At 52.3% G+C, this 12926-nt stretch overlaps 1 protein-coding gene across 2 annotated transcripts in view; it reads right to left on the bottom strand.

Moving 5' to 3' along the window:
* Positions 1–10394, bottom strand: part of ERICH1 (glutamate rich 1) — a 56712-nt gene extending 46318 nt beyond the window's left edge. For both annotated transcript variants that reach the window (XM_032413758.1, XM_032413759.1), the window contains exon 1: positions 10297–10394. In XM_032413758.1, coding sequence (XP_032269649.1) covers positions 10297–10318 — 22 coding nt within the window. In that variant the 5' untranslated portion in view covers positions 10319–10394. The remainder of the gene's footprint in view (positions 1–10296) is intronic.
* Positions 10395–12926: the final 2532 nt, after the last annotated feature.

Below are 12926 nucleotides of genomic sequence, written 5' to 3'. Positions count from 1 at the left end.
CCCCCCCAGTAGTCCCCCCAGGACCATCCATCAGAGGACCCCCCAGAACTCACCCCTAAGGACCCCCAGGACTATCCTTCAAGGGCCCCTGCACTTTCCATCAGGGGACCCCCAGCTTGGTCCATCAGAGGACCCCCTCCCCACAGGACCGGCAGCCTGGGATGCCCATAGGTGTGGACACCGGGGACAGGAGCCAGGCTGGGAAGAGAGGGCCGCAGGCCTGGGTAGTGGTATGAACTCAGGTGTTTACTTTTGGGTTTGTAAGTGGTCTTCCTTCCCTCCAATGTTCTTATCTCTCTGAGTTTCTGTGTAAAGTACCGACTATGAACCAGTTTCTGAATTTGGGGTTCAGGCGCTGGGTACGAAGTGTCCCCCTACAGGGCCGGTCCACGTGCAGGTCACACAGCCGACCCCGGGGCCGGTGTGCAGTGGGGCAGACAGAGCAGGGCCCCGGGGCTGGCGGCACGGGCCGTTCCCTCCAGCGCACTTGTATGAGCTCACGCTGCAGGTAGGGACCGAAGCCCGCTCTAACACGCGCGTGTTTGGGTTAGCTGGCATTCTGCTTCAACTGGAAAAAAGCTGTCATAATGAATAAATATTTCTGTCCTGATGGAAGTGTGGATAAGGAACAGGCATGAATCTCAAAACAGCATCCTGGAAAAGGTGAGGGGAAAGGTTAATAAAACGAAATTTGTAAATTTAGAAAGAACTCAACAGAACGGGAGAGCACTGCTCTGGGGTGGCAGCAGCCGAGCGGCAGAAACCAGACCGCTGGGAGCCAGCACGTGGGGCTCCCAGATTCTTGGGGGCGGTGCCGTCCCGCCACAGCTGGGGCATGGGACCCTCAGCCTCCGGTTTCATCACATTGTCGGCCAGCATCCCTACTAGGAGTAACCCCCACTGCCCCGTTCTGGTTGGGAATTTGGGTTTCAAAATTCCAAAGGGCTCCCTCCACGGTAATGACTCCTCAGAGAACCCACTGGAATGCAGCTGGTGGCTCCCAGGGAGGAGGGTGGCCCCCTTCCACGGCAGGGGGCTCCTCTGCGTGAAGGAAAGCGGCCTGTGCTAATGACGTTAGCATTTAGGACCACAGGTCCTAGCAATAAAAGATTCCCCACGCACTTGTATCTGGTTGAATGTTCTACAGAATCGTCGTTAGCATGGAACCCGGCACAAAGTGTGTTTCCAACACAACCTGCCGAGGAGGCATGTTCCCACAGCCTTCTGCGGAACGGGTTCCCGGCATGTGCCTGGGAGCATCACTCCACTGGAACTGTGGGGACAAACAGCCTGTTTCGCACAGCGTTTACAAGAAATGTTGGTGGTATCAGCGATATATGGAAGGGAAGTTTCCAGAGTTTCGGCTAGAAACAACAGTTGTGGGTGACTCCTTACGTGGCAGAGAGGAATGTTCCATTCTGCCCCTGCTGGGTAGGACAGCGGGTTAAGGTGAGCTGAGCCCCAGCATTTCCCACCTCGAAATGGGCGGAAATGCCCCTCTGGCCACACACGTGGCTGCACCCACCACACCCTGCTGTCTGCACCCTCCCCCATCACCTCTTCCTCACACGCTTCCGACCACCGCTCACAGGGGACCCTCCTGCAGCTTGCCCGAGTCCCAGAGCCTTTTCCCACAACAGACACCCATCCTGGCATTTCACACACACAGCACTAAAAGAGTTCATGGTTGATTGAAACAGGAACAGCCAGCTATTTGAGACCTAAAAACATGGTTTAGAGCCACTTAAACTCTCACTGCTACTCAGAGCCCACAGTTATGAATAAAACACGTACCCTATGAACTGCTTGATGGTTTCCTACAAATATGGACTTAATTCTATAATCAAGGCATGTTTTCCAACTGGTCAAATCTACTTAGTGATGCATGTGAAAAGCAGAACATAAAAGAAAGTACCAGTAGTTTTTCAGGATACTGGTACATAGTAAAGCATCATTTTTAAAAAGCACCTGTCACTTCTGGTTTGCTGAAATGCACCTTTTGACCTTGTGTGTGTATGTGTGTGTGTGTGTGTGTTTCCTCACTACAAACATTAAATCTTCCTCAATGCCGTTACTGGCTTTAAAATCTAACAGTTGAGTATAGGAAAGGGAGAGTATGTTGCATGTTTAACAAGGCATTAGTGTCGCATTGCCAGGATGGCTTTCCCGTGTTCCGAGCTGTTAGAGCGGAGGCCCGGGCCGCTGTGCGGCGTGCAGCGAGCATCTGCGGGGGAAGCAGGTGAGCGAGCTCCCACACTGGCCGGCCGGGCCAGCTCCCGATTGGGGCAAACTCGCTGCATGTTCCATTCGAAAAGGCTCTTCTGAAAGAAGAAATGGAAATAGGAACTTTTTCTTGTGTAATATCCCATTCTGAAAAAAGCAAAAGAAGATTAAAAATATGTGGTACAGAAAAAGCATCCCATCAGTATCAGGAATGGTTTTCTCTTAAAAAAGTTCAGTCTGATCACAAAGTAATATACATTCGCCTCAAGATTTGTGTACATAGTATACTTCACTTAAAATGGGGGTAGAGCTATGCACCTACTTCTACTAAATACACACTGTACATTTGGAGAGCTTGTAATGGGTGAGAGTAGAAATGTTTACTCATTCGTGATTCCCTAGGCAAGTATGTCAAAACCTCTGTTATCATCCCTACAAAGCACTGTCTTTGGAAAAGTAGGACTCGGAGAGGACAAATAAAACGTGTGTGAGCTCATCTGGGGACATGAGGAAGGAAATCAGTCCCAAGGCTGTATCTTAAAGGGTGGATGTTACTGGGAAGGAGTAAAACCAACTGGATCCCACACTCCCTGAAATTACACAAAAATAGAAGGGACCTCACAATAGTGACACATAACTTTAAAAATTTTGAGAGGAAAACACAGAACAAATAGGTTGATGACACACCTTTATGTAGTTTCCAGTGAACAGATGTATAAGTGGAAAGGTGATTATCTAGAATTGAGAGTCGCCGGGCTTTTTGAAACCATACTTAAATGAAAACTGCTACCGAAAACAAGACTAGAAAAGGACATTACTAGAAGCTTAGTGGCTAAGCGAACGCACCCCCTCCTCACCGAAGCCTGAGCAAGGCACGCAGGCGACAGATACGCATGTACCCGAGAACGGAGACATCCCCCACCTCAGCAAATCCTGGGTCGCGTCACCCCCGTTTCCATCCTGACTTGGGTGTACCAGGTTTCAACAGACACTTGAAGTTAAAATTTCTCAGGGTTACTGTATTCTTAGAATCGGTATTTTGAGTTCTATCTTTTCAGGAAAGACCATGTTTAAACGCCTGCTGAGTACCTGCCAGCCTATCTATAGCTTTCTTAACAATATTCAATATTTTATTTCTTCCATTTTATCCCAATAATGAGGCAAGGTATTTAGCCATTGTCTATAATCTAGGAATAAATTGATAATAGCACTCTATCACTTTGCAAGAAAGGAAAGTTCAGGATAATATGCTAATTTAATGAATGATAGTTTCTTAATGAGCTTCATAATAGAATCATAAATGAAAGAATAATTAGCTAAGATTTAAGCAAGAGGGCTCCTGGGTGGCTCAGTTGGTTAAGCGACTGCCTTCGGCTCAGGTCATGATCCTGGAGTCCCGGGATCGAGTCCCGCATTGGGCTCCCTGCTCAGCGGGGAGTCTGCTTCTCCCTCTGGCCCTCCCCCTCTCATGTGCTCTCTCTCTCTCAAATAAATAAATAAAATCTTTAAAAAAATATATATATTTAAGCAAGAGTTGGCAAGCTTTCTGAAGTTTTAATTAAGAGGGAAACAGTGCTCAAAATAAAGCCAGAAATGGCGCCCTGAGGGGACATGATCAGAACGTACGCCATGACCAGTCTGATGTGCTCTCCCGTCTAAGGGTACATGAACACTGAATATTCATTTTCTCCCAAAACTTTGACACTTTAAAAAATTCCAAACTTTGTCCTCATTTTTCCCTTGCAGAGTGTCTAACGTGACTTACTGTGTCAGCCGCCAGAAAAGCCGTCCCAGCCACAAGCGTTCCCACCAGGGGACACAGCAGGCATGCAGGGCCAGGTGGCTCCGGAGCTGCGGGACCAGCGCTCGGCCTTCAGACACTGGCTTTACTATCCTGGGGACACACAGGGTAGCCTATCATGTCTACTCCAAGACTTCCATTTTTCCCAGTTCCATGAACGCTGGCTTTTTCATCCACCAGATCTTGAATTCCACCCAAAGCACGCAAGGTGAGACTGGCAGCCGGGTCACCCACAGGAGTGGTTAGGTGACCCGCTTGCTCTGGGGGGCTCCGGGAGGACACAGACGGGGAGGTGCCCGCTACTAGGTGTCCTGAAACCGCCCTTCACTCAGGGACCGGGCCTCCTGCTGCTGTGTCTTCGAGGTGGGGTACTGGCCTGCTCTCCAGCCCCTACGCCAGGGCCCCGAACGGCGTCCACGCTGGTGGCCTGGCTGCTGTGTCCCTGTCAGCCGGGCTGTGACCTTGGACCTAGCACTTCACCGCGCGCCCGACGGAGTCGTCAGGACAACGCCAGCGTCACCACGAGCTGCCTGCACTGGATCCTCAGTGTGCCGCTGCCCCGAGCCGTGCGGGGTTTGGACATGGACCCTGTGCGGCTGAAAACCCCCGTATAACCTCTGACCCCAACTACTCTAGCCTGCCGCTGGCCAGAAAGCTCACCAGTAACGAACAGTTGATCAACACTTATTCTGTCTGTTACGTGTGTCACGTAGTGTATTCTCACAATGGATACTAGAGAGAAGAAAATGTCACTAAGAAAATCATAAGGAAGAGAAAACAGAACTATACTGTATTGATGGGAAAACCCACGTCCAAGTGGACCCATGCAGTTCAAACCCCAGTTGTTCACGGATTAACTTTATTATCATTTTTTGACATTTTAAAAACCTTCCTGGCTGGAGAGACTGCCCCTCCCAGGGCCTGCCCACACTGAGGACACAGCAAAGCAGAGTATCTTTGATATGCAAACGAATCCATCCGGAGCCTGGCCTCCCCCACCTTCCCCGCACCCAGGAGCAATACTCCTCTGCCCTGATCATCCCAGGCCCGGTGCCAGGCAACTAAGGGCCATCCTTATTGCTCAAAGCCCACCAAAACTGTTCAAACTAGCCAGACCTAAATTGTTTACTGTGACCTGACTGCCTATCCCATGGAAACCCCAACAAAGGCCATTGTCTGAATCTTCCCCTGCCTGCCTCCTGACCTAGTGCTTCCCCCCCCCCCCCCCCCCCGGGTGGCCCAGCATGGGGTGGCCTGATGTGCTTTCCGTCTCTAGGACCCATGAGTATAACGGCCTTGATCTTCCTGAGCCCCTGCTCCGAGCCCTCTTGTGGCTGCATCTGACAACCACATCAGGGAAGAACCCAGGACAGCCCCAGCCTACAGACGAGACAACTGAGGATTACAGGGGTGCCCTCAGAGGGGCCCCCCTCCCTCAGACCAGAAGCATTCTAGCGCTGGGCACCTGGTTTCAGGTGGTGGAACCCACTCTATCAACATACCCCAAACTGACTTGTGCCAAATCCAAGAGACAGCAGGCTGTAACTGCCCACCAGGTGTCTCTGGACTTACGAGGTCAGTCCCCATGTCCAGTTTTTTCAGGAAACATCTGTCCCCCAGGGCCGCTGTCTTACTCCCTGTTGTCTGGGAGTGTGGAGCTGGGAGGCAGGGACGACGGGGTGCTCGAGACTCTGAGGAGGCACCATCGCGTGAGGGGCTACCACACTCGCTGCTCAGGCTCCAAGCAGCAAAACTAGACCCAGGGAGACGTACCACAGTCAGGCTTTCTAAAAATGGATGAGCTACCTCATGAAATACGCCGCTCCCACTACAAGAAGGCACCCGGAAAGGCAGGGGAGGCACCTGTTAGGTAGGTGGCAGGGACACTACGCCTGGTCACTCATTTGAAGAGTGACCTGTGCAGCTCCCAAGGCCAGCACCGTGTGAGATGGGGACCAGACACTCCTGTAGCCCGCGCCGTCCCCCGGATCGCCCATTCCATAAGGAGCCGGCCCGTGGCAGCTGCCGCCCAGTCCGCCTGGACATCCTTCCCGATTCCCAATGCTGTCGTGCTGCTTCCTCTACCTCGGCTCCTCAGGGCCAGCCGGTCCCCACCTGATCCAGCACTTGATTACATGCTGGATATTCACCCAGTCTCCCGCAGCACAAAGGAAGACCGCTTAGGATATGGGGGCCTTCATGGGACTCGCTTCAGTTACGGAGAGCTGTTCATTCCAGGTCTGCCTGTTACCTCCCAGAGGCTTGCAAAGTCTGGCCCAGGAGACATCTGCTAGTACCATTCACACATTTTCCCACATAAAATAGAGCACATTAAAAAAAAAATTTGCTTCTTACTTAAGTCGTATCGCTGCAAAGGCAAAACATCCTCCCCATGAATCCCGCAGAGTTTCGCTACAAATCGTCTCAGGAGAAATTTGGGTGTCAGGAGGATTCAGGACCTGGCGGAAGCACTCTGCCTTCAGGGAAGCCCCTAGAGTCACTGCTGCAGCCTGTCACGCTTTCTCGGTCCATGCCAGAGCGCAGTATCTTTTTCCTGGGATGTGGCTCACCCGCAACCATGACCCTAGCCCAAAGGAACAACCTGGGACCTGCCTAGAATGAAAGCGTTTGATTCCCTGCTGCGTTCCCAGGGCCTGAACGAGAGGTCACACACACTCAGCAGACTCAGTGAACATTTGCTGCGTGAGTGAGTGTGAAGTGAGAGCTCTGCAGCGACCCTGTGTCTCTGAAGGGGGGCTGGGCAGTGAGAGAGCAGAGCTGTGAGGGCAAGTCTGCACCAGCCATGGCTTTCTCCGCTCGCCACACAAATTGTAGGCTTCGACAAGTTACAGGTGCTTAGAATCTTTTTCCAACTGCAATCTCCCCCATAAGTGTTTCTGGAAGCATAAGTGTTGTCCCAGAGACATGCTCGTCAGTGATATTGTTAAAAAGACTCACAAAACTAATATTTTGTTTCCCACTTAAGTTGTAGACTTCCAAGACTTACTAATCCAGGGCACCTGGGTGGCTCAGTTGGTTAAGCAACTGCCTTCGGCTCAGGTCATGATCCCGGAGTCCTGGGATCGAGTCCCACATTGGGCTCCCGGCTCAGCGGGAAGCCTGCTTCTCCCTCTGACCCTATCCCCTCTCATGCTGTTTCTCTCTCTCTGTCAAATAAATAAATAAACAAACAAAATCTTTAAAAAAAAAAAAAAAAGACTTACTAATCCGTCCTTCCAACTGCAGTGTCTTAAAACCTCACTTTGACAATTCTATCACCGATCCAATGGGAAAAGGAGGCTGTTTTTAGAGAAGGTCCCTGACCGAGGAAAACAATGCAAGGTTTCATTCATCTCAATCTGGTGAGCTGCGAAAGGTTTTGACAGCTTGACAAGGTGCACTCAGATGACTCTACTTTCTTGCAGAGGGAAGAGTACAGTGTCAGGCTTGGAAGGGTCACAAACACACGTGGGATGCGAGACGGGGATGAAGAGAAAGAGTGGCTGTGCAGTCCAGGAAGGACCCCTGGTGACGGGCACGACTGCTCGGGCTTGCAGCCAACGCAGAGATCCAGGGTGGCCACCTGCAGGAGGCCCGCTCACAAGCCTGCAGAGTCTTCGCTCCTGCTTCCAGCGTATGTGAGAACAGTGGCCTGAGTGCTCAAGATCCGTTAATGTTCATTTTGGAGACTAACATCCGACTGGTTAGAAATTAAGCCATTTCAACCTGTGATGGTTTTTCAAGCTCATAGGAGGAAGTCAGGACTCAGCAGGGTGCAGAACAGTAGGGAGGCGTGCGCACAGTGTTCTCCTATAAAGGAAGCCACAGAGATAGGAACTCTAATCACTGCTCTCCATATTCTGCCTTACTGAGAAATTAGTTTCCATTTCTTATTTTAAGCAAGTGCTTATTAACTATAATGGACACTCGACTTTTCATTTCAAAGGGCAAAACCACAATCATCCATTTTAAATGTAGAAAAGAAAAAATAAATAATCACGGCCTGAACCAATCCAAGTAACATAAGAAATGTATCAAAAAACCTTCACTTTTACCTGAAAACATAAACTCCTAGAAGAAAACACAGGGAAAGAGCTTCTCGATATGGGTCTTGGTGATGGTTTTTTGGACAGGAAACTTAAAGCACAAGGAACAAAAGTGAAAATCCACAAGTGGGACACATCAAACCAAAAGGCTTCTGCACAGGACAGAAACCCACCAACACGATGAAGAAGTCTAGGGACCGGGAGAAGATGCCTGCCAGTCATGCATCTGAAAGGTGTTCATGCCCAAAATATATGAAGAATGTACACAACTCAACAGCAAAATACCAAGCCAATTAAAAAAATGGGCAGAGGATCTGAATAGAAATTCTTCTATAGAAGACGTCCAGATGGGCAACAGACACATGGAAAGACGTTCAACACCACTCATCGCCAGGGAAATGCAAATCCAAACCACAGCAAGAGATCACCTCACACCTCTTAGAATGGGAATAATCAAAAAGGCAAAAAATAACAAATGTTGGCAAGGATGTGGAGAAAGGGGAACCCTCTTACAGTGTTGGTGGGAATGCAAGCTGGTGCAGCCACCCTGGAAAACAGTGTGGAGCTTCCTCAGAAAGTTAGAAATAGAACTATCCTGCGACCCAGTGATTGTACTTTTGGATATTTATTCAGAGGAAATAAAATCTGGAGCTCAAAGAGGTATGTGCACCCCCATGTTCACTGAAGCACTGTTTACAATAGCCCAGACACGGAACAGCCTGAGGGTCCATCCAGGATGGATGAACAGATAAAGATGCTGTAGTGTATATATGGAATGGTACAGCCATTAAAAAAGAAGGAAATCTTGCCATTTGCAACCACAGAGGTGGACCCTGAGGGCCTATGCTAAATGAAATAAGTCAAAGACAAATACCATATGGTCTTACTTATGTGTGGCTTCTAAAAACCCCTGAATGCATAGATACAGAGAACGGATTAGTGGTTAACAGAAGGGGTGAGGGGTGGAGGGAAGGAACTGGAGGAAAGTGGCCAAAGGTACAAACTTCCAGCTGTACAGTTAATACCTCCTGGGACGTGATGTGCAGCATGGTGACCCTAGTCTACGATGCTGTGTGCTATATTTGAAAGTTGCTAAGAGAGAAAGTCCTAAAAGTTCTCACCACAAGGAAAAACATGGATGTTAACTTACTGTGATGAATTTGCAGTGTGCATGCATGTCGAGTCTCTATGCCACACACGTTAAACTTATACAGGGTTGAACGTCAATCATATCTCAGTAAAACTGGGAAAACATAAAACCTTCCCCTTCTTCACCTGAATGCTGATGACTGAGTGGGATGAGATTTAGTTGCACCTTGATGAGATGGGAGTTCCCTGCATCTTCCCACATTCAATTCTAAGGTACCGAAATGTTAGCCAATTAAATGTATTCCACCCCTTGGGTGCTGGTTGAAAATATCAGTTAATGAACGCTGTTACAAGGTAGAGTATTATGCCCATTTTACAGATGAAGCAAATGAGGCTCAGAGAGCTTCGGACCTGTTCCAAGGGAGGAAAACAGTCCCACAGTGTATGCTCCACTACAAGCTGCAGGTCTCTGCAAAGTCTTTGGGGACCGACCCCGGCCCCTGCAAATCCCATACTCCTTCACAGAAAGGTGTTCCCCGCTCCTTCGGGGTCCCACGGGCCTTGTCGCCTCCGCCCAGGGCCTTTGGACACCCAGGGCTGGGGTACGGATCCCAGAGATACCTGGGGTCCTGGGGTCCACCCGGCCGCCCCGGTGGTCCTCTCGGGCCCCCAGCGCCAACATCCGCCTGGGTCTGGGTCTGGGGTCTGGACGGGAGGTGGGCCAGGGTCCAGAGTCCGGCAAAAGGTTGGCGGGGCTCTGGGATCCAAGAGGGAGGCGGACTAGGGTCCTGGGTCTGGGTGGGAGGTGGACAGGGCTCTGGGGTCTGGGGTCTGGGCAGGAGGTGGGCCGGGGTCCCGGTACAGGACGGACGTGGATAGGGCTCTGGGGTCCGGGCGGGAGGTGGGCCGGGGTCCCGGGCTCCGGGTGGGAGGTGGACAGGGCTCTGGGCTCTGGGGTCTGGGCAGGAGGTGGGCCGGGGTCCCGGTACAGGACGGACGTGGACAGGGCTCTGGGGTCCGGGCGGGAGGTGGGCCGGGGGTCCGGGGTCTGGGTCCTAGAGCAGGATCTGGGCGGGCCGCGCCCCCGCTCCCCACCTGCGCCGCCCGCCTTTGCCCCCAGACCCCTACCCAGCGTACCTTGCTGCCGCAGCGCTGCCATGGAGATCCGGCGACCCGAGCTTTATCCCCGCGGGACCCACTTCGCGGCCGGAGCCGCACGGCGACGCTTCCGGGTCCCGGCCCTCTATGCCCGCCCACAACAACGGACGTGCCCAATCAGGATCCAGGGTCTTTCCCGCTGGCTGCCAATCAGCCGCCCTCCGGCTGTGGATTGGCTCGTACGGGGGCTGCGGGCGTGGCCGTGGGGGTGCTTCGAGCATGCTCAGAGGGAAGTGATTGAATCCTGGCTTAGCCGCGTTCCGTTTCAGCGCCTTAGAAGAAAGTCAGGAGATGCAGGGAACTCCAGTCTCATATGAACCCTCTTAAACTGTATCTCCTCCTCATTACCATTTAATCATCAACATTCAAATGAAGAAAGGGAAGGATTTATTTTTTCCCCAGTTTTACTGACATATAATTGAAATACAACACTGTAAGTTTAGGGAGGGGTCATGACTAGGGGGTCAGCGGGAGGGGGTCACGGGGAAGGGGGAGTCAAAGGGAGAGGGATGAGCGGGAGGAGATCACGGGGAAGAGGGTCAGCGAGAGGGGGTTAAAGGGAGAGTTTAAAGGGAAGGGGGTCAGCGGGAGGGGGTCAAGGGGAAGGGGGCCAAAGGCAAGGGGTCAATGGGAGGAGTCATATGGAGGGGGGTCAGCGGGAGGGGGTCAAGGGGAGGGGGCCAAGGGGAAGGGAGTCACTGGGAGGGGGTCAGCGGGAGGGGGTCATGGGGAGAAGAGGCACGGTGGGAGGGGAGGGCTGGTAGTGTGGCTTGGTGACCACCCACGGTGTCACCCCGGGTTCCGAGGCCCCACATCAGGGGTGCTGGTGCTGCAGGGATGGGAGCAGTGCTGGGCCTGCTTAGCGCCCACCCTGCACCAGGTGTCCTAAGGTACCCCAGAACTAGGGGTGTGAAGGCCAAGGCGAAGAAGAGAGCTTGCTGACGGCCATGGGGAAGACCACTGCCCTCCCCTGTCCCTCTTCCCCGCAGGTCCACGTTCCCCCGGTGGGTTTCTTCCCTGTGCGCCCCCATCCAACCCCACTGCACCTTCTCTAAGACCTTGACTTATTGTTTGCTCCCTTTCTCAAATTTACTTCTTGGAAAATAGATTTTCCCAGAGCCCAGAGTCTGTCCATGTCAGGCACTGTTCCAGATGCTGCGGACACGTCGTGAAAAGTCTGATGTTGGGAGACGGGAAGGGGATGAAGGGAGACACACGGCATGTCACGTGGACACGAGTGTGGCGGTCAGGAAGGCTCCACAGGAAGGTCAAGTGGGCCAGGCTAGCCGCAGAGGAGCAAGGCTTGGTGATAACCAGGCAGAGAGCACTCAGCAGAGGGGACGCACATGTGCCCCGAGGCTCCTGGGGGACGGTGTCTGCAGCGGAACCAGGGAGGGCAGAGGGGCGGATGCCATCAGGCAGGAAACAGGCCTCCGTGTTGGGGACACGGGCCCAAAGGGGATTATCACAACTCTACGTTTCCCAGCGAGCCATGGAAAATCATCAGCCTGCTGGAGCGGAGGAGTGAACTTCTCTGACCTACATCTTAAGTCCCTTGAGGAAGCAGGGAGACCAGCGTGAGTCCATCGCACCTGGAGAGACCTCGGTGGCCAGCATCAGGGTGCTGGTAGCTTCCGAGGTTGTAGGAAGCCGTCCTCGGATTTCGGATGTATTTGACGACAAAGCAAAAGAGGTTTTCATGTTGACCCGTGTGGGCTCTGAAGAAGAGCAGTGTGGCATGTGTCCACGGTGTTGTTCCGGAAACCGGAAGGATGGAGTCACACGGAGCAGATGGGAAGCCTCTGAGAGGATCATCCTTGGGGGCGGCCGGCAGCATCTGCCCCGTGAAGTTTGAGAGGCTCGCTAGACCCGTAAATGTAGGCATCCATTAAACAGTTGACTGGGACTTTAGACTTCAGGGGACCAGTGAGTCCGGGTAACCATTCACTGGTCCAGACCCACAGAATGTCCAACACCGAGAGTGAGCCCCGATGGGATTCACGATGGACTCCGGATGATGATGGTCAATGTGGGCTCATTGTTGTAACAGAGGTACCATCTGGTGGGGATGTGGATGATGGGGGGCTGGGGTGGGGGGAGGCAGGCAGTACACGTGAAGTCTCTGCACCTTCCCCTCAATTCTGTGAACGTGAAACTGTTGTAAGAAATAAAGTTACGTAAAACATGTTGGTGCAGGAGGAGGGGTTACTCGCTGGACTAATGTCCTCGAGGAGGCTGCATCTTGAACTTGTCCTTCCCTTCTGCCACACCCCACCAGAGTTCAAGCCCACTCGGGACTTGGCAGCTTTACAAAAAATCTTCCCAGAAACCCGATTGTCTTCCCGCCCTAAGTCCTTAATCCCTTTCAGACACAAATTTGAAAGAATTGACGACAAAGTCAGCCTCCACTTTGTCATCTGTGGCGTGTCTCCCGCATCCACCCCCGTGTGCCTGCTCCTAGGTCACAGGACCTCACGTCCCCGGGTCCAGTGCAGGCTGACCAGTGTGCACCTGCCACCCGGTGTCCTCGCAGGAGTGCCACCTGCCCAGGTGCAGAGCCAGACGTGGGATCCCTGTGCTTCCTCTCCTCCCTCTCTCTCCCCTCATAA

The sequence above is a fragment of the Phoca vitulina genome, unplaced genomic scaffold, assembly GCF_004348235.1.
Source record: "Phoca vitulina isolate PV1807 unplaced genomic scaffold, GSC_HSeal_1.0 scaffold15, whole genome shotgun sequence".
NCBI lineage: Eukaryota > Metazoa > Chordata > Mammalia > Carnivora > Phocidae > Phoca > Phoca vitulina.
Note: the sequence above shows the minus strand (reverse complement) of the source record. Positions and strands in the feature narration are given on the sequence as shown.